The 27,458-nt window shown below is 41.6% G+C and overlaps 1 protein-coding gene across 2 annotated transcripts in view; it reads right to left on the bottom strand.

Annotated features, from left to right (window-relative positions):
• The window catches only part of slc35f3b (solute carrier family 35 member F3b), a 70,930-nt gene extending 47,120 nt beyond the window's left edge, over positions 1-23,810 (bottom strand). The window contains exons 1-2 of one of the 2 annotated variants that reach the window (XM_042065944.1): positions 23,617-23,810; positions 22,061-22,275 (exon numbers count right to left, since the gene is read on the bottom strand). In XM_042065944.1, the coding sequence (XP_041921878.1) occupies positions 22,061-22,275; positions 23,617-23,798 (397 nt within the window). In that variant the 5' untranslated portion in view covers positions 23,799-23,810. Of the gene's footprint in view, positions 1-22,060; positions 22,276-22,374; positions 22,397-23,616 lie in introns of those variants that run through there. The other variant, XM_042065945.1, reaches the window with a different exon arrangement.
• Between the last annotated feature and the right edge of the window lie 3,648 nt (positions 23,811-27,458).

Here is a 27,458-nt window from a genome sequence, read left to right as displayed (position 1 = left end):
GCTCAAGATTTTTTTTATTTTAAAATGTTTTATTCAAAGCTACTATATATATACTATATATATATATATATAGTAGCTTTTTAAGAATAAAATATTTTTTTTTTTCACAGTTTTGAATAAAACATTTTAAAATATTAATTTACCAGTTGACTTATATTACACTAATCCCATTCTTGTCTTGCTTTTAATAATATACAGTTTTTGCAGAAGTGTCATTTAAAACTGATGTGTAATGTGCTTTGCTGACAGAGGAATCACACCCACACAGTCTCATGATGTATACAGAACACAGGCCACAGTAGGCCCACACAGACCAAAATAAACATCTAAGCCATTTCCAATCCGTGATCCCACCACTCACTGGCAAAGAGGTCGATAGTCTTTATAAACAGATCCTCTCTTTCTCTGTCAGTATATATATATATACTGTATGTGTGTGTGTGTGTGTGTGTATACATTTCAGTCAATACAGTATGATTGACTGAACTGGTGATGGACTAGGAACTCTAAACTCGCAGTTGCCACTGAATGCACTATTCATTCATACTGTATTCATTCTTTATTCATTGCCCTGGCTGTCTATTACACTTGTCTGCATGTCACTACACTGACAACTGACTCGAGGAATGATTGATGTGGGACTGTCTCATTTACTACAGAATGACAGGCTCTGTGCAGTCAGACTCATTCCATATACGATGAACTCTGAGCCGTTCTGCGGGGTGGACTTTGAAGGAGTATCGGCCGCCTCTACACTACTACAGTGTGCCTCAGAACCACTCTGCAGAGAAATCCAATCTAGTCTTTGATGTGCCTCTGTTACAGGCTACTTCTCACCACCAGCCCAGAAGGCAGAGGAGTCTGGGCTGGATACGGGCTGATTCTGTGTCACAGTCGGATGCTATCAAGGAAGGAATCAGCCGTGATCTGGAATTCTCTTTGAATGGATGTACTGTTCATATAAGCACATGAGGTGACACTCTGTCCATCTCTCTGGGGAAGAGGATACGGTAGATGAAAGTTGATGTAATTTTGTTTTCGTTTCAGAAATAACACGTCTCGACGCCTTCCATCTCCTCTGCAATTGGAGATTGAGATGAAATTAAATTCATCTCTGCCTCTTCTCATTACTTTTTTTTTTGCTATGTCTTCCTCGCGAATGATAACTGGGTATCTGAGAAGAGTCGAGGGGGGATGGAACAGTTACACACGACAGAGACAGTCGGATGGGTTTCCTCACTCTGTTTGAGTTCTGCATGCAATCAAGCGCTCCAAATTCTACAATCATCACTGATTATCCCACTAGAGTATCAGAGAGGAGGAGAGAAGAGAGAGAGAGGAGACATGAGAGGGAAGAGAATAATAAGAGACAATTAGGACCTGCTCTGTACTTTGTGCCGAGGGGAGCATGTGAGCGTAGACTCATCTCACAGTGTAAGTGTGTGTGTGTGTGTGTCGAGGGAGGCGATTCAACAAAGTCTTCTTGCTAAACTTCTCTTACACAGGCCCCTGCCTCCACTTGGAATGCATAAACACAGTCGTATGGTTTGATAGCTATCAACTTACAATACTTAATGGAATACCATAATGGCAATCTACTGGTCACGGCATGACAGATTCCCAGCCTTGTTCAGATCCAGGCTTGTTATGCATATGTGAAATTAAAAGACAGATTGTGACCATATAAAACATTCTAACTGTTCTAAAACTGACTAAGCCATGTAGGGACTTACATGTAAGGGCTGTGTAAAGATATTCATCTGTTATGAAATCACTTTCTTCCAGTTGTTCAACTGGATTCATACTGAATATCTCCACCGGCTGGCATCAAGTCCACTTGAAGCAATGCATCACTGTATAAGCAGTCAAGCTTTGGTTTGAAGATATCAAGATATTCCAATGACATGTGATGGTGATTTGATAAACAATAATCTTTGTTCCCAGTGTCATATCATCTGTTTGTAATTCTCTATTTTTTCTGTTTTTCTTACAGTTCTGATCAAAGTGAATGAATATTGTTAAGGATTGTGCAAGAATTTTGATGTTATAGATGTCCTCACCAGTTACCAATTCTCTATTCTCTAAAAGATAAAGGTGTTTAGGTCACAACCATTAGTGCCACTGCTGTCCTGCCTCCTTCTCTCTGTCCTGCCCCTCTCTCTCTCTCTCTCTCTCTCCATCTCTCTCTCCCTCATGTCTGATGCGTGACTCTAACTAACTCCATGTGCTTTGCTGAGATGCCAGCAGCTGACCTTTCCCTGGCAGCTCTTGCTCTCTTTCTCTACATCCCTCTCTTTCTTTCCTTCTCCTCTCTCTCCCTCTGTCTCCATCCCTCTATCTTTCTCTACCCATCAAACCCTCTCTCTCCTTCATCTCTGCAGGGCTGCACAGACACCTACTGAGGTCTGTCTGTGTGTGTGTGTGTGTGTGTGTGTGTGTGTGTTTGTGTGAAAGAGAAACAGTGTGCATGCTACCATGTGAATGTGAGATTATTTATACACATACGCCAAATGTGTGTATTTCAGATCTTAATCGTAACAAAGCCTTGGACAGATGGTGGATACTGTTGAGATGAAACAAGACACACAACCACATTTCCATAAGAAGCAGCCATTACATTTCCCTTGCACAAGTACAAGTAATACCTTACAGGCACCAAAGCAAGCCAGAGGCAGGGGACCATGGGTCGATAGTGTTTATAGACCCTTTCAACAATAAAAACAAAAACAATGCTTGAACGTTCTATTTGGGCCCCAATCTACTTCCTCTGCATTAAGATAACATATGGAATGTTAAAAAGGAAGTCTTGTGGGGCCAACTATGATGCTGATAATGGAACTCTCTTGAAAGGGTCCATAGTAATGGGATTCTTTGGGCCCATATCAACATTTTTAACCTTTCTACTGAGCTGCCATCTCCATCAGGAGCGTTGCACCCAAAGGCATTACCTTAAAGGGTAGAGAGGGAGCTGTGCTTGGGCTGCTGTGGTGAGTCAAGTGAAGCAGAACGCTTCCAAGGCTGAGCTCAGAACTCTGGTGCTCGCATGCACCCCCTGCTGGTTCGCCAACGGCATACACCCACGCACACACACACACACACACTCTCTCTCTCTCTGGCTCTCACTCTCTCTTTTTTTCTCACACACACACACACACACACACACATGCAAGGACACACATTCACTCAAAGCTATGCTCTCTGTTCTGTGTTTTTCTCCCTCTCTTGCACTCACTAACACAGTGGGCTATTTTACAGGCACACATTATCTTCCCATTCTACAAAGAGATGAAACATCTCAAATCATCATTATCTCTCTGTGTGCAAACATAAACACATAGACTCACCATATACTCCTCATATGCCCAGACCCACAAATGTGACAAACACACACACACACACACAAACTCATATACAGTCAACCTTACATACACTCTCTCTCTTTCATCTTCCACTCGGCTTTTTGTTTCAGCATGAGCTGGTCTGGTGGCAAAGCCTTACAAACACCAAACACACACACATACACACACACACACACACACACACACACAGACACTGATGACAGTGACTCTCTTAAGTTCCCTGCAGGGCACAGACCTTCAGCATAACATAGCCCCGTTTCTTCCACTCTCTCTCTCTGAACACGAGCTGAAATATAGAGCTCTCTCTCTCTCTCTCCTCCCCACAGCTCCCCTATTAGCACCCATCAGAATGTGAAGGGTGGTAGGGCAGCCAGTATCTCTCCCTCATGGCCGTGTGTGTGTGTGTGTGTGTGTGTGTGTGTGTGTGTGTGTGTGTGTGAGAGAGAGAGAGAGAGAGAGAAAGATAGAGAGAGAGAGAGCTCTATATTTCAGCTCGTGTTCAGAAACTTCCTCTATTCTTCTCTGTTTGTTGTCGTTTGTTGTCTGTTGTTTTTTTAACTTCCCTGTCCTCGGACAGTGGTGTCAGCTCCAAATTAATCTCACAGCTCAGAGCTTTTTTAGCAATTCAAAGAGATGTTTTGTTGCCAAGGCAGCAGAAAAAAGGCAGAATAGAGAATAGGGACTGTTTCTTTTCTTCTGGGCAGCCTGTGCATAGCTAGAACAAGATAACATAGACAGATCGAGTGTGTGTGTGTGTGTGTGTGTGTGTGTGTGTGTGTTTGTGTGTGCGCTTGTGTGTGTGGTTGGGGGGGGGGGGGGGTGTTAGTGTATGTGTGTGTGTCTGTGTGACTCATTTTGAGGACAATACACACGTCCCGTTTGGTGGTACATCTCACTGGTCTGCGCTCTGCTTTGCTCACACAGACGGCTCTAGTAATAATAATAATAATAAATCAGAGTCATCGAGACTCAGAGCCAGACTTCAGGGACAGACGGCATGATTAAAGAGACAAGCGCGAAATGGAATGCGGGCCGACACACACGGCCTGTCGGACCTGACGACTGCTACACTGAAGGGAAAACTAGGCCAGATGGCCCGATAGCAGAGTTTGGGGCCACCAAAAGTAGGACAATCTTCTACTTACAGTATTGATATTTTCTGCCAATAGATACATAATTTAGATGTATTAGTGATTAAAACGTATCACCTCATTACATATAGTACTGTTTCTCTTTCACACATACACTCCAACATCAGATATTGTATATGCAGTGATGTATGTATGTATGTATACATTTCTCAAACTACTTTACAGCAGATTTGAAGTACAGACTTAAGCAATAAAAAGTTCAGTTTAGCTGAAGGAATAGCACAATACTGTACATGTTGCATTATAGTCTTATGTGGTAAAGCGTTTTGTCATTTTTTGAACAATATCAGTTGTGATGCAGCAACTAGACTTTTAGACACAGCAAGCATAAAAAAAAAACATTGTGGGTTTGATTAACATGCCCCTTGAGAACAGAGGACAAACCACGCTAATGGTGTCACTAGGCCTACTCTACCCAGCGTGGGTCGCTTTCAGCAGCTCCACCGTGTTTTGAAATAGAACAACTGTTCTATAACATCATCAGCGTAGGATTATGCACAAGCTCGTGTAATAAACTTAATGCAGGCACACATCCAATGTAAATGTATCAGTGTGTGGACTGTCAGTAAAACAATGACTTGTTAGGACTGGTGGTATACAGAATTGACAGATATGCCCTCTGCATAGGAGTGTGAAAGGTCTAAAGCCAAGCACACACCTAAGTGACTTCAAAAGCACTAGCTGCAATGCTGTCTCTTCAGTCACCTTGCATTGCCTCTGTGTGGTGAAAGAAATAATGCTACAACACACTGCATATACTACTGTCCATGGACATCTAGAATGCAAATTCTTGTTCTGTGCAATATGTGGAAATACAAAGGCGTGAATATATAAAACATAAGCAAAGCAGTGCTTCCTCTGCATTTTTTTATATTACTCTTGCTCACTGCAGATAGTTTCAATCATTATCAAACTAAACCAAGAGTACAGTATGTTTGATATGTATGTTTGAAAATGTTTGATAATGATTTGCAAATGGCACTGGGTCCTCCCTTACAAAAAACTCAGTTTCAAAATTGCTGTTTTTTGAGTGTCAATTTTCAGGTTGCAATTTCTCAAATTGCAAATTGTTTAAATGCAAGAATGCAGTATTTTGGGCATGAACTACTTCAGAGAAAACGCAGTATAACTGCATTTTTGTGTCCCATAACTGCAGTTATTTTTGTAAGGGTTGGGTCTTTTGGTTGTGGAAGAAAGAGGAGACAGAAGGAAAAAGTTGTATTCAGCTGTAAAAGATCTAGTCATCCAGAGGCAAAACACTAACTACCACAATTGCCTCTCAAGCAAATATCTCCTGTGCTTCTTGGTAGGTAGGAAAGCTAAACAGCCAATCAGAGCAACCTTTTTCTCGACGGCTCGGAGGCAGATTCACAACCAAGCCGACAGAGTTCCATCTGTGTCAACGGTGCTGCGCACTCAGCACTGATTTGGGCCGCACACGTCCTACCATCGGCGTGATGTACACTGCACTTTAGAGGAAAAGGAGCAACAAAAAGAGAGAAATGAATGAACAATCAAACCTTTTCTTACAAGAGAATACTGATGATACAAGAGAAGTCTTTAAAGCTGATTGGGAGATGCCCACGATTATCCTAAAACAGATCAATTGTTTTTGTGCTTGAAACAAGCAAAATCTGACTAGAATGTGCAACGAGACATGATGTTGAACGATGATGCCAGGGTCTATTGGCTTGCTACCCCTACAATCAATGAAAGTTATATAGGATAACTACTCTCTGTTTCCTTCCTTGGCCTCATCAGAAATCATTATTGCCCAGTGGACAACTAGCTCATTAGAACTATGTGTAGTGCTAATGAGCTATTCATACAGCCATTGTGGGGGCAAGATGCTGAGATCTGCAAAAGGATTCAGTTACTGCATAACAGTTTCTACAGACCGAGCAGACAGATTCATCTGTATGTTTTAATGTTATTCAAAAAGCATGGTTGGAAGCAGTAAGCTGATAAATAATACATCAAAGTGGCTAAATTATAAATTAGTTGCTCATCACATTAGTGGTTAGCTAATATTTTGTGGAATTTCACCACACATCTGTTTAATTAAAGATGGTTTTCTTCTGTTTAAAATGAACTTAAAATAATATCTTAACATGTGATCATGTCCCCAGAACTTTCTAGAAGCCAGTCTAGAAGCCTGAGTGGTATTACACTAAGTGTAATGAATGAGTGTAAGTAAGTAAGTAAGTAAGTAAAGTAAGTAAGTAAATGTAATTTATAAAGCACATTTAAACACAGCATAAACTGACCAAAGTGCTGTACAGTGGATAACTAAAAAGACAAATAATACAGAAAAACACATTGGACCAATAGTCAATAATTCAATAAAACATGAATTCAAGGAAACATTCAATATCATCAGGGCACACAACACAGAAATACATACAGTAGGATGAGCAGAAGTACAGGGTTAGGGAACAAGGAATGCCAGGGAGTAAAAGTGGGTCTTTAGCCTTGATTTGAAGGCAGAAATGGAGGGGACAGATCTAATATCCAGGGGGAGTCCACAGACGTGGAGCAGCAACTGCAAAAGCTCTATCACCACTCTGTTTGAGCTGTGAGTGCGGCACATGCAGAAGCCCTTTATTTGAGGATCTCAGGGACCTTTGAACTGAGTAGGGCTGTACAAGGTCAGTGATGTATACTGGGGCCAGTCCATTAAGTGCCTTAAAGGACAAGTTCGGTATTTTACACTTAAAGCCCTGTTTTCAGATAGTTTATGATTAAATAGAACGTTTAAGATTGAAATTTGGACACATGCTGCTGTCCTGAGAATTTTCGGTTTCTGTGGTAGCGCCCCCTCCTCCAGAACGCTGCATAGGTGCACTGGAACAATCCTTCCTAAAACGCATTAAACTTTCGTTTACAAAGACGTGAAACTCACCGAGTGGTCAGGGGTGTTCACTGATATGCTCACACAAAAATCACTGCAAAAGATTCTTTCCAACAGGTTTTATTGTAGTTTTTGTCCAACTCCATTGACTTGTATTGGATGTGCTGTGAGGTACGGGTATTACTCCGCTGCTGGAAACGGATATTGGGTTGTTTGTATTCTTTCTGTAGTCTTATGCAGTCGCGGTATCGTAGGCTACTACCTATGGCTACTACGCTATCCAAATTATTGTCACGTCCAACCATGGCTAATGCTAAAATGTCTTGGAACTTGCACGATGTGAATGATAGCCTACGTGAATCATTACGTTTTCATCATGAAAGTTCCACAGCCAAAAAAATAGTAAACGTACAAAATCATCTTCTGCTGACAAAATCATCTTCTGCGATCTTCTGCTTCTTCTGTGTATTCAATGAAATGCCAGTGGTTTGCTTGTAATTGGCAAGACGGTGTAAGGTGCATTATCGCCACCAACTGGGCTGGAGTGTCTATTATTCAAGCTCTCAACGGAAGAATGCACGGGTGTGAGGCGTTTGGAAAAATAGCTCCACAGTTTTACAATGGTAAACACCTGTTGGAAAGCATCTTTTGCAGCGATTTTTGTGTGAGCATATCAGTGAACACCCCTGACCACTCGGTGAGTTTCACGTCTTTGTAAACGAAAGTTTAATGCGTTTTAGGAAGGATTGTTCCAGTGCACCTATGCAGCGTTCTGGAGGAGGGGGGGGCGCTACCACAGAAACCGAAAATTCTCAGGACAGCAGCATGTGTCCAAATTTCAATCTTAAACATTCTATTTAATCATAAACTATCTGAAAACAGGGCTTTAAGTGTAAAATACCGAACTTGTCCTTTAAAAACAAATAATAAAACTTTAAACTGAATCCTAAAAAGAACTGGGAGCCAGTGGAGGCCAGCATGGGCCCAGTGCTCACGCCTCCTGGTGCCAGTTAGAAGACGCACAGCTGCGTTTTGGACCAACTGCAGATGTCTAAGTGAGGATCAGGGGAGGCCAAGGTAGAGGGAATTGCAATAATCCAGCCGTGATGTAATAAAGGCATGGATAACTTTCTCAAGGTCATTGTGAGATAGGAAAGATTTGAGGCGGGAGATCATTCTGAGCTGGTAAAAACTATTTTTGACAACAGAGCTAATCTGTTTGTCAAAGCAGAGTTCGGAGTCAAGAATGACACCCAGGTTTCTGGCATAGGGTTTGACAGATGGGGTGAGGTGACCTAAGTTTTGCACTACAGTGCATCTTGCCTTGGGAGGACCAAAAATGATGACTTCTGCCTTGTCACTATTTAGCTGGAGGAAGTTGTTAGCCATCCAATTTCTGATGTCTTCAAGACAGACCAGAAAAGATTGTATGGAGTCCCTAGATTTTAGAGGCAAGTACAGCTGTGAGTCATCCGCATAGAGGTGAAAAGAGATGTAATGCTTTAGTGTTATTTTTTCAGTGAGCAGCTTAGGACACCAGGAACTGAGCCTATGTCAGTCAAAGATGACAATACCAGTGATGGGCTGCGCTGAATAGCAAGCAGAGGGCAAAATAAACTAGACTGCATTTCCGGCGGGAACTGCGAAAGTGTGCTTGCCCTGGTCCGGTCACCAACGTGAGCAGACAGTGACATACGCTATGCTGAACCTGGCTTGATCCAAGCATTCTAACAGTGCCTTTCAGTGTTGGAGCAGTGGCAATACCTCAAAAGCTCTATTCAACTATTGCCTTGCGGGTTGAATGCGGTTCGTTGGATTTTACCTGTGGCCTGCCTTTGAATTTAGCTTCTATGACTAAAATCAAATCAATAAAATAAAACAACAGCAGTGATTGGCTGCAAAACGCGTCTTGCACCTCTCAAACTGGGCTATCAGGTAACCTAGAGAAAAATTTAAAATTATGAAATATGACTACGGCATTGACAGGCAGAAAATGCTGCTTGTTTGTCAGGATACTTTTTCACTGATTTATTTTAAAAATATGAGCTATGAGTGTGAATATTTTATATTCCATCCCCTAATTCTGTTTTACTCGTTTATTTGACAAATAATCTATATGGATTTGCTCTATAAAGACCTTTTGTCTGTTTGGGATTGTTTTGAGAGCCTATTGATGTATCTCAGAATAAAGGAATGTCCACAACATTAGTGATGTTTTTTTTTGTGTGTGTGAATGTATTTTACTTAACTCATTGAATGTAGCTGGATACTCATGAACGCATGTCTCTAATAGCCACAATAGGAGTAATTTTAGCAACACCGTATTTTGTGTGGCCCATAACGACCCAGTGGATCATGAAAATGTGCCAAAATTCACATTCCTTGCTTGTTGTTGGTACATTAATCCCATTCAGATTGCCACTTATCTGAGATGTAAGAGTTCAGTATAGGTTTAAGGTCTGGGGCAGGGATTTGACATTCTGTGACTTCTTCATTGAGGGCTTACTTATCAGCACTGTCCGCGTTCTCATTTCCCCTCAGACCAACATGGCCTGGGACCCAGCAAAAAACTACACTCAAGTTCTGGTTCTTTAGACGTTCTAGTTGATCAAGCTCAGCTTTGGTTGTACTTTTTGCGTGACATTAAAGCCTACTGGAAAGATTTTTAATTGCAATTTAATTGAATGCAATTTACTTTTACGATTAAATAAAATTAATTTATCCCTCTCACCCATAGTTTTCTATTTATTTACAAATGTACATAGGCCTACTGTAATTACATTTATACATAGTTATTATACTGATCTTTATACTATTCATCCTGCACATAGACTTATTCTTACTACTCTTATAATGTTGTTTCTGCACTACAATGACACTGTTTCCACACTGCACATAGCTGTATGTTATGTACATATCTGTTATATATTTGTCATATTGAATATCCATATTTATTTTGTTTTATTATATTCTGTTAATACACTGCATATATCTATATTATTATTTCTACTATTATAATGTTACTGCTACATCTACATACATTATTCTACTTATTGTATGAGATAACTGCTAATACACTGCACATATTTATATTTAATTCATATTACTCTAAACCACCTTCTGTAAATCAACTGTATACTACTGTCTACATTGCACTATATTTCTTGACCTGTCTCTGTATATTTCATCACCTTTCTATACTTTGCATCACATTGCATGCATACTGTAGCTACATGAACCACAGCTAAGATGCTTGCTAAGAAGTTGCTATGAAGGCCAGTCGTTCTAAATGGATGGTTGCTATGGCCAAAGGCCAGTTATCGCTGCCGTTGTCAAGCGGGCATATCCTTCACTTTAACTTTATCTTATTTTAAACATCTCTATTTTACTTAGCCTACTTCCATACAGTAAGTCCCATTAAGAAGTGGCCACTTCATTCGCGCTTACCGTGATTCACGCAGCAACATTATTAAATGAATCTGCCTATGCCAACGTTTGCAAAGAGGAGAATCTTTTAATTTGATTCACAATGAAACGTTACATTTAATGTACATGTAAACAATGAGTAGGCTAGTTTTGGTTGTTGTTGGTGGTGTTACTGCATCCCTTAGTTATGACTACAATGCAAAATTGTTCCCTCGTGATTGTTAGACGCATTTCAAAACATCGCGACGTGAAATGCCACCACAAAACATTGTGAATCGGTCTTATTAGGAGTCCTCACTTAAGCTGTCACAGACTCAGGCGCTACTTTTAGGGCTAAAATGCTTCCTGAATTACTCTTAGTAAAAAAAATAGGAGTCCTAAAGTTATGAGTGACGAAGTTACTAGTACAAGCATCTCATATCAAATGACCATGGCATTACGCTAAGCAACATAAATCCCATAACGTTACAACTATCTCCTCCCTATGACATAGCTAGCTAGCTTCTAGCACAAGAAATGAATGATGTTAAATCTCCGCTTAGCATTCTAATAACAGAAGGGGCACATTTATGTGGACCACTACAACATGACTCATTACAGTGCATGAAAATGCACTGTACTGTTCTTCCTAGGCTTCTTATTTACAGTGCATGAAAATGCACTGTACTGTTCTTCCTAGGCATTTTCTTCTTCTTCTTCTTCTTCTTCTTCTTCTTCTAACGCAGTTAATGCAGCTTCAACCGTTTAACGTAGAAACTTCATTCAAACTATGTTACGTAGGTCTTACTTAGGACATGTGGGCTATGTATTTTTCATCTTTGTAACTTTTATACTTTTTAAACTATTAATTAAAAACTACTCAAAATGTCCCCATAGACTTAACATGGGCTGATGACATCACAATAGAGCCGTTAAGCAATTAGAATCCTATGGCAGGTGTTCAGGCCACCTGTCCCAACTTCCATTCTCAGGCTTTAAGCATACAAACTGGCCCTATTAAGACTACACACCCTATTCAACTGCTTCCTCTGCCAAAAACTGTTTCAAAATAAGAGTCCTCACTACAATATTTCACTGTTAAACAATTTAACCCTTTAAACTACTGAACTTTTTAACTGTTCAGCCATTGTAACTGTTACTTGTCATCAACTATGACTCCTACCCACTGTAGCTAGTTAGCATGGTTAGCATAGTTAACATGTTAGCATTGCTAACATTGTTAGCATTTTAGCAAAACTGCTAAAAATGATTAGCTAAGTTAGCTAAGTAACATGGTTAGCATAGTTAGCATGCTAGCATGTTAGCATGCTAGTTAGCATTTTTAGAAAAACTGCTAAAAATAATTAGCTAAGTTAACTAAGTAACATGGTTAGCATAGTTAGCATGTTAACATGCTGGTTAAAATAGTTAGCATACTTACTAAAAATGATTAGCTAGGTTAGCTAAGTCACATAGTACTAGTTAGCATTACTACTAAAAATGAAAACATTAGCTAAGTTAACTAAGTTAAGTAACTTGGTTAACATTATTATCTTTGATAACATAGTTAGCATAACTGCTAGCAAACATTAGAGCCGTTCCAAATGTCAGTTATCGTCAATTATCTACCTAAATAATTTAACCATTTAAATTATCCACCTATTTAACCGTTCAATCATTCCAACTATATTAAACCTTATCTACCAAGCAAATCATTTAACTATATAAACTATCCACCTATTTCACTGTTCAGTCATTCCAACTATATTAAACCTCATCTACCTAGCAATCAATATAGTTTGTTTTTACTCTGTATGATATTTTACATCATATTTTTTGCATTTTCATGCACTGTATTTCCTTCAGGAAATGCTTTTCTAGTTATGTCTGTAACTCTATAAAACACTTACTTTCATAAAGGAAGCACACCATCCAGCACATACACATGGAAACCGATATTTTAGGTACTTGGCCACGAACTCAAAACGTGTCTCCCTGAAGCTCTGTTCTAGAATCTTTGCTCTGAAGGCTGCGTTGCTAGGCAACATCAAATAAACGAAATGAGAGTCTTTTCAAGGTATTAAAAGTGTATGTGTGATTGCGAATGGATGTGTGTGGTTTGCAATTAGAATAAACAAGAAATAACATTTCCAATAATTTCCCATGATAAATTACACAATATTTGCACCTTCCTTACTTGTTAAGCTCACACCGTATTTCAAGTACACTAGTGAAATGTAATACAACGTTGCCACCTAGCGTTCAGATGTAGGCTACATGTATTTAACATTAACGTGACATTGCTTGCTTATTCTTTCGTCAACTCCATGCTTTTAGGAAAACAATCTTTTTATCATAGTTCCCTCTTCAATGAGCGATTACCAGCTCGTTTTTGTAACAGAGATATCTGTTTATTAACACCTATTCATATTAATACGTAGCCTATGGAGTGCTGCCGACCACTGTTCATTACGGCCCAGAATGCCTTGCATGTCTTTATAACAAAACAACACAGTAAAACCTAAATGCCCGTAAACATATGCATTTGCATACTTGTAACATTTTTAATAATACTCTCCCATCATAATATTTAACAATAATGAAAATTTTAATTTGAATACTGTCAATGTGAAAATAACTGTACTACGTCAGCAATAAATAACTAATGTTCTCCTTACAATTTCAGTTCGTAAGTCCATACTATCCCATGGCAGAGCAAGGATTTCATGATTGGGCAAGGTTGCCCGGAGACATTGTGCATACTTGTAAGGAATTGTGATAGATGTACCAGTACTAGGGTTGGGTATCGTTTGGGTTTTATCTGATACCGGTGCTAAATCGATACTTTTAAAACGGTTCCGGTGCCGAAACGGTGCCTGAACCGGTACTTTGTTTTTAAATTAAAATGGTCTAAAGCATGAATTGCTTTTTTGTATTGATAAGACAAATTTGAACATGAAATTGAACTGTTATATTCAATTTACTATCAATATCTCATTGCTCCTACGCATAATACATTTAAATGTTAAAACAGCTTGCCATGGATGCACACAATGGTAAGCTCTGCTTTGAAGTTTACCCAGTGTAGGCGGTTTGCCATAAGGTATGTTAAAACCGCTTGCCATAGAACTGACAGGTCATGGACAATGGCATTTGCAAGCAAGCTAATCTAACAAAGACTGCTTTCCAGTTAATTCATTTCAGTGTGTTCCCAAATGCTTAAAGAAATTTCATGTCTTCCCCCATAACACACAATAGTTTTGAACATGTAAGGCTACATTATGTCGGTGTTGAAGTGTTTAGATTCCCAGCGCTAGTAGGCCTAGGCATTTCAACAGCAACTATGGCTATGCGCTAACACCAGCTGAGTTAATTAGCGATAACATACGGAGAATCTCGGAGATGGTTCCAGTAGCCTCTTTGACAGCTCAGTGACATCAGGTATGTAACCTACATATTTATGTTTTTGCCAGCTAACTTTTAACATGATCTTCATATTCATTGTGATGCTATATGCACAAGAAAGATCAATATCATGCCATTATGTTGTTTAGAACACAATGTGAAAACTCCAACTATTTCACCTTACAACTTTGCCGAACATTTCAAATAAATGACAGTTAGCGCATTAGCAAGGATATTGTGTAAGGTATACTGTTGATGTTGTTTCATAGCCTTTTGCTTGTGTGTAGTTAGGCCCAATATGCTAGATTTTGACAGAAGCTCGTGATATGGGCTCATGCAAGCTGTCAAATACTGTCCACTCGCCTATGTGATGCACCCCTCTGGTTTATACATCCAGTGTTTGTTAGCTAACTGTAGCCTATCTGGGTGTGTTGCTATCAGAGCAAGACGTTAGAGATGGCACATGGCATGCAGTGGTGCCTCCTATAAAATAATTAATTAAAAAAAACAACGCGATTTAAGCACCGAAATGGGGCACCGAAATCCACGTTGTTATTCGATGCAGTTACTACCGTTTGCGTCGGCACCGGTGCCATATTAGAACCGTGTTTCGGTACCCAACCCTAACCAGTACAACTGCAAATGTGGAAGGTGATACCAAATATGGGTGGGTGGTTTGCCAAATGCAGGAAACTTTTGGAATGTTTTCTTTTTTTTTTAGCTTATGCACCCTCACATTGGAGTCCCGAGTTCAAATACAAAATTTGGTATCGATATGTGACAGTGTTTCTGAGATATGGACGACTTCCTGTTTTGGAGCTTCGCCGCCGATTTCGTTTGGTTGTGGAGGGAAAACGCTTTCGAAAATCAAAAATCCTTCTGGTAACTTTTGTGAGGCTTGGTCCAAGGATAATGTACGTCAAGTTTGTGACCTGTGAAAATGTAGTTTCGCTTTCTGTTCAATCCAATATGGCGGACGAACGACACGCCCACCTGACGTCATCTTCGCGAGCAACTTACACCGGTACTGACCGGACGTTTTAAAGTTGGAACGGTGTCTCTGTCTCAAAGGGCCTAGGCGCTAGGGCTGACAAAAAATTAGGGAGACGGGAAAAATAATAATAAAACTTAAGAAGAACAATAAGTGTGCTTTGCAAGCACACTTAATAAAACTTAAGAAGAACAATAAGTGTGCTTTGCAATCACACTTAATTAAAGAAGGAGATTTGTTTCCATGGTTATTACACATTGGAGTAGATTAAATTACATATAATGGCTTTGATTAAATTGAACCATATAACTGTATTATTGTTGAAGTCCATCATCTACAACAGTCTTATAGACCTTACCGTAGTCAAGGAAAGCCATGCAGTGATTTCTAGTATGCATAAAATTATATTATGCTGTCAGTCATTTCATCCACATCTCTCATAGTTCACATTCTTGCCTCACCATAGTGCTGCTCTTGTTTCTTCAAGTAAATGTGTGTGCCAATGCCCTGGCAACAACCCTTATCATATTGCCTTGGGGGTAGCTCCATATTTGCCTGACACGAGTTTGCTGGAGTCCTTGCTGGACTATGAATGAAACTCACATGAAAAACTTTCTAAATCTCAGCCTCAGCTCTCTTTTACTCTGTGTTTGTGGTAGGCTTTAACTCTTCCGCATTCATCAAAGTACCTACCCGTACACACAGCAATCAGACTGAGGCCAATCGAACCAAATCTACAGCACTTTGTATTGTACACCATGCAAATCATATGAATTTGGGTCTATAACATATCCTGTGTGATTCTCTGAGATCTGATGAGCTCCTCTCAGTTTAGATTATTAAATAGGCCTGGGGATTGCACATCAATCTCTCATGCAGAGAGATGAGGGTGAAGGGAAAGTTGAATTCTTGGACTAGCACTGTAGCTATAATGATGAACTAGGCCTACGTGTGAAGATATTGCGGTTTAAGTATAAATCTGTAAAGACAGAACAGTCGTGCTTGTGGTAGTCACCAACTGAACATTACAGTGTTTCACATGCGTCCCACTTACATTCACAACAATTAACTTTATAAATGAACTACTTAATTTAGCCATGTATTTAGCAATTAGCAATAAGCAATTAAATTGGCTTATTTGTGGCCTTTCACTTTGGCCACCATTTAAATTAGGGCCCATTAACTTAAACTAATGTAATTAACTTGTCTTTGAGAGCACCATGTTGTGCACTGATGTTGTTTGCACTTTCGATCAATTACATCCTTTCTTCCAGACGTGCGATTGTGTTTGGTTTGTGACTGTATACATATCTGCTCCCACTTTACACCATTTTGGCTTTTTAAAAATAGAAAGCTTATTGGTCTGCTGAACCATGGAAGACTAAATGTTCTCTCTTTTAAAGACACAAAAACAAGAACCATTAAAAAAGTGAAGGGGAGGTGATGGAGAAGGAGAGGAACACAACATTGCAGTGTAACGTGGCACAGAAATAAAAAAATAAAAATTCAGAGCATGGCGTGGTAGAGACTGTTTAGTGGCCAGAGCCCAGTCGTGGTGGAGACTGGAGTTTCACAGAGAAGAGGAAAGGTAAGCAAACACTGTGTTTTACTGTAAAACAGTGCTCGATCACAACCCTTTATCTTAGCACTAGGTGTGGGTGATCACAGTTTTCTTGTTTACCTACAGTAGCCGACATTAATTTCTAGTTTTTCAGTGATAAGTTGTTTACATGTACATCCTAAATGTGCTATTAGTTGTCTCTGATTAACATACTAAACAGCCCACATTTGCTCAGCTGAGAACACTCTCGGCTGTTAATATTTCCAGGAGTGAATCGAAAAATGCAACAATTTACATAAGCATTAATGTGGTCTCATTTTGCTTTTAGCCCCCTTCAGCAAAGGCCTTGTCACTTGCAGAGTTCTACTCTCCTTCTCTCACGGGCTCATGGAGTGGAGCTGTCACCCTCATCTGCACCTCAACTGTGTGTGTGTGTGTGTGTGTGTGTGTGTGTTTGTTTGTGCGCCAGCAGCATCTGTGCACAGAGTGATGACAGGTTGTGTGAGAGTGTGGGTGTGAGAGGGAGGAGAGGAGAAGAGATAAGAGAGAGGAACGAAGGAGAGGGACGCAAACCACGGGAAAATGCATTGAATAATTTCTGTCCTAATCTGACAACTATTACATTAAACACTCAACTAAAATCTACAGTACACTGTAGATCCACAATCTTTTTGTCTGTCAATCCTCTGGGATGCTGGGTGACAACTCTAAAGGTGAGAGGAGAGAGAGAGAAAAAAGAAAGAGAGAAAGAGAGAGGAGTCCAGTTATCTTAATGATCACCACCTCTCTGTCTTTCATCAGCGGAGAGTGGTGGCCAGGCTGTGGGCTTTGGGGGCTACCTGGAGCCAGCCCTCGTCCATCCCAAACTGTGGCAGTGATTAGTGGTGAAATGGCTTACATCAGCGTATCTCAGGTTAATTACACCTAGAGCCAGGTCATTGTTCGGGAACTGGTAATTAACGACAGAGTGGCGGGGAGGGAGAAGAGGATAGTGGGAGAAAATAGAGAGAGAGAGAGAGAGAGAGAGAGTAAAAGAAAGGACTGAGGCCAAGATTGAATTGAAGTTATTTCCATTACAAGGGAGAGTGAGCACAAAGACAAGAAGCAACAGCAACAGCTGCTGTTCTTTGATAAACCTGTGCATGTCTTTGTGTGGGTTTGTATGCATAAACACAGTGGTGCTCTCTCTCTCTCTCTCTCTCTCTCTCTCTTTCTCTCTCTCTGCTGATATGCACATAATGCGTAGTCATGTGTGCCAATGTGTGTTAACCTTTCACTGTAAAGTCATATAATTCTTATTAATCATGTCCATGATATGATGGCTGATCAAACTTGTGGAAAGCAAACACATTTATCTGTCCACTGATATCAATTAGGACTCAATTACAGTGGTGCTGTTATTTCAGTTTCCTCACACATGTGTGTTCCTTCGAATGCACATCATTGAAAATGTTGCTGAAGAGCTTTTGCCTGATTGATCAGCGTTGGACTTCTACAGACCCCTCTCTCTGCCATGTCATGTAGGGAAAAAAAGTGAAAAGGAGGAACTCAGCGCTGGGAGCTCATTACTGTAAATGGGTGCAAGGGTGCAATATGAGGGGTCAAGTGTGTGTGTGTGTGTGTGTGTGTGTGTGTGTGTGTGTGTGAGTGTGTGTGTGTGTGTATGTGTGTGTGTGTGTATGTGTGTGTGTGTGTGCGTATGTGTATGTGTGTGTGTGTGTGTGTGTGTGTGTGTGTGTGTGTGTGTGTGTGTGTATGTGTGTGTGTGTGTGCGTATGTGTATCTGTGTGTGTGTGTGTGTGTGTGTGTGTGTGTGTGTGTGTGTGTGTGTGTGTGTGCTTCTACAGGGGGAGGGTGGTTCAATGAGTGGCATGCAACTGACATGAAGGGAGTTTAATATTAAATGTCAAACTTGTTTCTTTTATCTTCCTGGAAAAAAAACTAAAACAAGCAGAGTGTAATGTGAGTGAACCTGCTGGGGTCTCCATTACTGATCTTCAATGATTTAGTGCTTGGATGGGATCCCTGTGGAACCTCTCCATGGTGCTTACTGCCCACAACTATCAGCTATAACACAGGATGAAGGCAGGTGACTGGATGGGAGAAAATTAAATGAAATGGCAGTTGCTCTTTGTTTGTTCTGTCTGAAAATGTCATATTGTTTGGGTGTGTTTGGGCTGTATCTCCATGGTGCTCTGGATTGAAAAGTCTGTGCTCTGCACTGATGGAGGGGCTGTTTTTTTCATATACTGTAGCATCTCATGGTCATGTACCATCAGATCGAATCAGATTCACAGAGCCTCAACAAAGTCAATATTAATTTGATGCGGCTTGTTTATTCCCCCCCCCCCACACACACACACACACAGCTATCCAGGAGCTATGAAACATATATGTTTGCAATGGGATTTTGCATAGTTAGTCTTAAACTGTGTTATATGGTGGATGGGCTTGAGTGTACACAGATGAATGTTTAACAAAGGAGCAGATGGTCTCATTTAACAACTTATTTAACACATTACATTACATTAAATTACAGCTGACAAGCTATAATATCATTCCCTAAAATATTAAAACTTTTGGTGCTGTAGACTTCTTACATGAGCATACCCTTCCATCACAGCCTACTACATCTCCATCTCTGCTGTATCACTACACTATTGTTCCTTTGCCTGTGAAGTTCATTTGAGTGTGTGTTATTTGTGACATGGACATGTGTCAATTTTGTGCAGCAGGGGGCTTCAAGGCAGTATGTGGTCAGGCTTTGTTGTATTGATTCAAATGACATCCTGCCCAATGCACTTGGTGGACAGCTTTGATGTCCAACCACACAGGAGGGTAGAAGTTAAAGATGTGAAATTGGCATACTCCAGTGAGTGGCTCTATTTCATATTAAAATTCAGAATATAAACATTAATTGGCATTACATAACGATACTCATATTAACTACAGCAAACCCTTCTCTCATATTTATTTTCATAGCCAGGTTTACTTGAGAACTTAAACTAATTAGTATTGAATAGTCTACAAGTGCACATCTACTATGGAGGTCATCTTTATCAGTCATTCTGAAGTCAGCATGTAAGAGAGATTGTTAGCTTTGATTCCCCTTGCGTAAGAAGGGCCACTGTGTAAGTCATAATTCAAAAGCACCACTGAATTATTGACCATATAGCATAAATAATCCCAAAGCCTTATCCACAGCAGTGCACTTTGTCTGTAATGTCAAAAGCATTTCTAAACTATCTTGCTTGGGCTTTGATATTTCACATAATCACAGAGTGACAGTGAATGTGAATTGTCTATATTAGTTTCAGTCCTGAATTAAGATGAACACTTAACCTGCCAGGAATGTCAGGCTGAAACATTTACAATGCATTTCAGAGTGAGCATGTTTGCTCTGTGCTGTCAAGTGTCTTCATTGTGTGTGTGTTTGGGGGGGGGGGGAGGGGGTTGGTAACAGGCACAGTGAAATAAACATAGTAAGCCGATGTAAAACTAAACATGCTGTACCAACAACACATCATGTCTACTTACACAGATTCCCAGAATGGACAAGTTTATAGCAGCCAAGTGGCAGCCCCTTTAGACACTGGCACTGGCAGTCTCCTCACCTGGGTCTAACTGTCTGGGTTGTCTTCTCACATGCAGAATTGGCCAGGAAAAAGGGGACACGTTGCCTGAAGGGCAATGGTTCTCAGACTCTCAGGCACACAGACACGGGGACACACACACACACACACTCACAAAGAGCATTCGAGAGCCCTGGTATGTTTACACAAAAGCCTGCTGTGTATATGTGTACGTTCTGCTATTTTGGTGTGGCGTAGCAACCACTTATGAGAGGGTGGGAGATTTTGGCTGACAGCGGCCTTACTGAAAAGAGAAATGTTTTGATGTTCTCCAGCTCGCCCAGAAAAAGAGCTGACAGCTAGTGAGCCAACAGGGACAACCTAATCAATCTGTGTGGTGTGTAAGGACTTGAATACCCTGCTGGGGGACATAGATAGAAATTCTCTTTTCCTCTCTCTCTCTCTCTCTCTCTCTCTCTTGCTCTCTCGCTGTCTCTCTCTCTCCCAGTAACTTTTCACTGTCTTGTCATGACCATACTTGTGCATATGGGTTGTGGAGTTCTCCCTCTCCCTGCTGACGAGTGGCTCTCCACGTCTCCAGTAAAGTGCTGCGCTCCTGCCTCGTTTGCTCACTGTAGCCTGATACAGGGGGACTCGTTTCATGGCTGCTTGCACTCTAAATGCACACCATGGGTAGCAGCTTTGTGATTGCACAAGGAAATTAAGAAAGAAAAAGGCTAGGGGAATTGCATGCAAATATGCCTTCCCACAAGGCTCCACACAGCAGAAGTATGGTGCACCACCATTTGGCTGCTAAATCATTTTAAACACAATTCCATCAGACGGATTACAACAGGAAATGAAGATCAACATATTGCTGAATTTTTTCCTTTCTGTGTCTGTCTTTCTCACCATTACTGCAACAGTATCTAGACTGTACACCATTCACTTTCATGGATCTGTCTGACTTGAAAAAAATGTTCTCCACCATGTGCAAGATCAGCTTATACTCCTGTATTCAGGTCCATTACAATTCAGCTTCCAACTTTTAAGTCACAGTTACACAAAGAATCACCCCCAGGCAATGTTGTAGTTGTGCAGCAGAGCACACAATGGATTGATGCTTTGTGGCACTTTACACTATAGTTCCATTATGCAAAGGGAGGAGGATGCTCCAAGAAAGGCTGAAACAAGACTAAAGATCCCCAGAATTATCCCGAAATGTCAGAGGACTACAATTTAAGTGCAAGCTACCGCAACACCTAGATCCACATTTCATGCAGGAGACTTGGACTAAACATTGATGTTTAGTCAGCCTAGGAGTTTACCTGGGACAAATGACACTATGATTATGAGCGGAAGAGACTATAAAAGCACAAAGGCAAAGTATAAAGGGAATTGGTCTTGACTGGGAGGCAACAGCTGTCACTGTGCTTTCTCTCCTGTTCACTCTTTGGGCCCCTTTCTGACATTTATAATGCATATTTTGAAAACCAAAACAGAGCAGCGATTTGCCATCATGGTTTTGAAGAGGCAATTTGTGTGGGCAGATCTAAGAAGGTATAGCCTACCCAACAATGCCACCCTCATAATGAGAACCAAAAAAACACTCAGCTACCTCATCTGAACAGCACACAAACTACCTCCCATTTGGCAGTGTGCACATTTAGCCGAACTGTGTAATGTAGCCTAACACGTTTCGATTAGATTCAATGTGTTTATACATTAATGAATGACTTAGGCGGACTGAGACAGCCCTACTCACTGTTGTAAACTGCATTCCACGGCTGGTACCCATAGTACCCGGTGATTCTTAGGATCCGCTCCTCTATGGACGCGCTGTTGATGTCCTCCACTGAGCGGGACGCTTTCAAGTCCTCCTTGATAGCCTCGTCCACCACCAGGTATTTCAGTTGTCTGAGCTGCGGGCTGATGTCGGACAGCCGTCTGGGACTCACATCGGGCGATCTCCGCATCCCGCTGAGAAATAAAACACAAAGGTTTGTGTGATGGATGGTCGGATGTTCGGAGGGCACCAGGTGATCACAGCGTGGCTCTCCGGTAAAACCCTCTCCTTACATCAACGCAGGTCAGCTGGGCACAGAAGTCCTCAGGTCCAGAAGACACACACGCATACTCTGAACTGCCCGATGGCTTAGGCTATTCACTTCTAATGCCAATGTCCACGGTCTCCCTTTCTCTCCCTCGCTTCCCCTCTCCCTAGCTGAACACAGGCTACAGCCCTGGAGTGAGATAATCATCCTTCACTAACACAGCGCTTCAGAGGCACGCAGGATGAGACGCTAAGAGAAAGTGACAACAGTACTGGTTTACTGTACGTGTACAGTTGTAGTGGTCCCCATTAGCCAACGAAAAAGTTAAGTCATGTATTAAATGGGTGAATGGAAGTGCACAGAAAAAAGTACGCATGGTTCAGCTGGCAGTGCCTTCCAACATGCCCAATAGCCTACTCTAGCTCATACCCACCACTCCACGCTTTGGCACAGGCAACCATAACCCATTTCCCCTGGCTAACGAGTAGGCTATCACTGGGGAATTGAATTGCATGTGCCAGGCAAGGCCATCCACCATTTCTTGTTAAGCTGCCACCTAGCTAAAAGGCATATTTTTGGATCTGCCATAATTTACAGCATCGCCATGAAAGTATTGGTTTCCATAGGCTGTAATGCTTGTAAACGTATAAAACACAAATGTGAAATGGAAACTAAAGTTCTTTATTAAACATTTCTTGCTGTTCTGCTAACTGGCTTTCATGCGGATCCTGCCTATTCAACCACCTGTGTATTACAAAGACCTGGTCATCACCTGGGCGTCATGTAATCTATTCAGATCGACAGTAATTTTATGGTTCCTTTAAAATTAGCCTATTGCTGATATTTGCACCACAAGCATGCACTTTTTTTCAAATACAGCATCAGTAACTCCCATTCCTCTCCTAATCTCGTCCCACTGAACCTTGAAAGAGAGATTGGTTACGCGCCAAATCCGTGCGTAATAATGACCTACCTATAGATGAATGTACGTATTTTAAGTTATACCGCTAAGGTAAAACTGTACTGTAATGACAGTTCTCAAGCGTTCACTGGCGACAAATAGCCTAATGCAGTGAAATCTACTGAACATTTTAGAGTTGTTATACACACATAATTACAAAGGCACCTCCTCCATAAAATGAAACACCTTTCAAATATATATTTTACAAAGCAATTTAGTATTATATTGTAAGTTGACACTGTAATAGCCTACTTAAACATGAAAAAAATAAATTACGTATTAAAAATGTTTCAGAAAAATTCTTACATGGGCATCAAAGTAGTCGGAGGTCCGAGGTAACACATGCAGTCCCGCCGGGGTCGTCCGACGCGGTCCCATATGGTGCCCTCTCCATCGCCATACATTATCCCCAAGGAAAGGGGCCGAGCGCACCCGCTACAGCAAATCCACGACGAGCGAGAACATAATACTACCAGCGACTCCCTCATACACACACACTCACTCACTCACTCTCATACACAGAAGCAAGCCGTGACATTTGCATACTGGAACACAGATGGACTATTGCGCTCTCTATATGCTCTACACACTACACTTGGGGATGCGCAGCGCACTACAACAGCGCCACCAAACGGAATTTTCGGTGGCGTCCAAAACTAGACGGCCTCGTTTACAGAAGCTTTGTTGGCATCGGTCCAGATGATTTCTCTCCTCACTTGTAATCGCTGGCATCTTGAAACACCCTTGGAGGCTCAGGTCAGATGCAGCATATTTATAGGCTATGGTAGTTCTGCATCTGTTTTTAATCTGTGTTGTGATGTATGTGTGCTGTGTGAAATTGTTGAGGTCATCACAGCTAAATGATGGCGTTTTTAATGAACAGCGATAAAAACAAAACACTTTGAACTTTGAACAAACATTTTGAAGTGGCTTTTTGGATGGTATTTCTGATGAGTCCAATATATAATGCAAGATAACGAGAAAGCAAGCAGGAGATAAAGTGAGTGACAGAGGGAAAGTGGTCTCTGGCGGAACTGGCTTAGTTACTCTTTTCATGTACCCCTCTGGCATTGTGTCACTGAAACAACCTCCCTTCTGGCTGCCACTGTGCTATTGTGGCAGATGAAAGTGCACTGCAGACAGGCCAGGAGAGAGAGAGAGAGAGAGAGAGAGAGAGAGAGAGAGAGAGAGACTATGTGTACGTGTATTTGTGTGAGTGTGTGCAGAGGTCGAGATCAGTAGAGAGACTTGTGTGTGTGTGTGTGTGTGTGTGTGTGTGTGTGTGTGTGTGTGTGTGTGTGTGTGTGTGTGTGTATGTGTGTGTGTGTGTATGTGTAAGGTTGGGATATCAGTCACAAGGAAGGATGAAGGGAAGGACAGTCAGTGTGTGTGTGTGTGTGTGTGTGTGTGTGTGTGTGTGTTTGTGTGTGTCTGTTACCCTGCTGTCACTTGCTTAGATGTATGGTGGCCAGCAAGTGACCAAACCACAGAAAAGGGACCATTATTCTGTAGACACTCAGGGGCTCTGAGCTCTAAATGAGAGCGCGGTCAAGGCTATTTTTAGATGTATTGGTTATTTGCCTGCACCAATCGCTCCTGTTTTCAGGCCAGCACTGCAGCTTCTCATCTCACAGACACAACGTGAGCACTGCCACAAACCCCAGGGGGAAAAACTCCTTTCTCTTCACCTCCGGACCCAGATAAAGTGGTCTAATGAAAGTCACCCCAGCCGCAGGTGGCCAGGTGTCTGCAGAATGCCATATCCGTCCTCCTAATTGTCCTCCATGGGCACACTCCTCCACTATTGCTACCTTACCCCTACATGTGTCCTTCGGGAAGGACTCATCGCAGTGGCCTGCGTTGCCGCGGCGAGGTCCAAATGCTTGGCACAGCCAGTAACCGCTCAGCCCAAGGGGTTAACAACGCTTAGAGGCGGCCAGTGGCTGAGCGACATAGAGGCTGTGGACAGACAGGGAGGATGGAGGACGAGGCGGAGGAACGATAAGCAGAGCAGGACAGGGGAGGGACGATCCAGAGCTGTGGGGGAAACGGGAGAGGAGGAACGGGAAAGCTGTGGGTGTGATAAGGATTAGCTGAGGTGGAGGGATTATTGCGAGGGTTTCAGAAGGAATGCTGGAGAAAGAGAGACAGAAAGAAGGAAAGAGAGAGAGAGAGAGAGAGATCAGCAGAAATGGAGAGTGTAGAGAGCTCAAACTCCTGATGTAAATGAGCAAACCAGAGGAGAGGTGGGAGTAAGTGCAGCAATCTGGAGCAACAAATGGAGACGAGGCACCCTGCATCAGAACATCTCTACAAATAAGAAGAACCGAGGCACCCCGCATCAGAACATCTCTACAAATAAGAAGAACCGAGGGACCCTGCATCAGAACATCTCTACAAATAAGAAGAACCGAGGCACCCTGCATCAGAACATCTCTACAAATAAGAAGAACCGAGGCACATCATAGTAATTTGTGTGGCTAATTAAGGGAGATGTGTGAAAGGTTCATGTCGGCATGTTTTAGACAGAAGGGCCAAGAACATGGGAAAGATGATCGATGGTGGAGGACAGCTAGTCCTCTCTCACTTCCTGGTGGACCATTTTAAAATTCTGTTTTCATATGTTTTCATCCTGCTGATCAAATTAAATGAGGAGCACTCAGGACCCTTCAAGCTACCCTTCTCGCCTCTAAAAATAGGAGACATTTTAAGTGCTCTAATTCATGCAGGCAAAAGTCTGTTTTTTTTTTTTTGCAAGAGAACACAGTGTCCCCAATTCTACTGCTGCAAATTATTTCATAATTCTAAATGATTGGGACATTTGCCATTAAAATTAATACAGTGAATAGACCTTTTGCAAAACTGACAGGGGCTGTACAGTTAAGGACATGAACTTAACCTGAACAGACAGCTTTAGGTAACTTTGTTTCTTACCCTTCCCTTTTCTCTCACACTCCCTGCCCTCTTCTTATGCCCCCGGCTCGCCTACCCCAACTACAGCCACACTGAAGACACTGGTGCACCCCCAGTACACACACACACACACACGCACACACACACACACACACACACACACACACACACACACACACACACACACACACACAGGCAATCACAGCTCCCAGGGCACAGCCGAGGGCCTCCAAACACTGCCTCATACCGCTACTGCCTTCAGCGAGCCATGAATTCCAATTAAACCCTTTCTGGTTCAGACTTTTTTTTTCAAAATCTCTTTTAATTGTATATAAAGTTGGGTCTGCATTTTCTCTGCAAGCCTTGTTTTGGACACAGTGAAAGATCAGTTGGGTCAGAAAGGAATTTGATTAGACAGGTTCTAATCAGTAGATGCCACAGTGTTGTGGCTTTCAATCACACTTCACTGTGGAGTCGGCCACTGTGAGTATTGTTTGTTCACTTACACCATTGCTTGTTTACGAAGCAGAGCGGTGAAAATAAGATGTGCCTGATTGAAAACTGTAATCTGTAACTGTATCAAGACCTCACATCGCGAGAGCATTCATATCACATCGCTGACTATCAGGTCTTGTTTTTGTGCTTTGCAATAACCATCACACACAGCCATGATCAGATCAGAGCAAACCACCCAGGGCTTACAGATCACATTTCACTGTGTTCAAATCAAATCCCAAAGCAATACCCCACTAATGCACCTCTGGATGTATTGCCTAATAATGTGTTTGTTGCTTTATGCTCCACGATGTTCTAGCCTATTCCTATATTAAGGGCAGTGCAAGGCAGTGTGGAAGCAGCCCCTTTGGATCTCACCACAGCCAAAGCTTTAATTGGGCTCTTGGTAATCATCTCTGACATTTATCTCTGAGGAGCTTTGAGAGCACACACACAGGGGGCTACAGGAGTTACTTTTAAAACGTCATAATTGCACATACACAGTGCACCCTCTCTCATGTACATAGACACAATATATAGACAATATATATCAATATCAATGAAATTATAAAGAGGAAATATAGACAGGCCTTGGATGTAACATTTGTAGTCATACTGAGGGTCTTGATATACTATGTAAGAACGTGGGGCCATGCAGAATGGACCAGACAGCATCAACATTCTGTACTCCTGTTTGATATAGTTTAAGTTCAAGTTGACTGGACTCACAATGGCTGGTT

The sequence above is a fragment of the Alosa sapidissima genome, chromosome 16 (assembly GCF_018492685.1).
Source record: "Alosa sapidissima isolate fAloSap1 chromosome 16, fAloSap1.pri, whole genome shotgun sequence".
Lineage (NCBI taxonomy): Eukaryota > Metazoa > Chordata > Actinopteri > Clupeiformes > Clupeidae > Alosa > Alosa sapidissima.
This window is presented reverse-complemented; position numbering and strand designations above follow the sequence as displayed.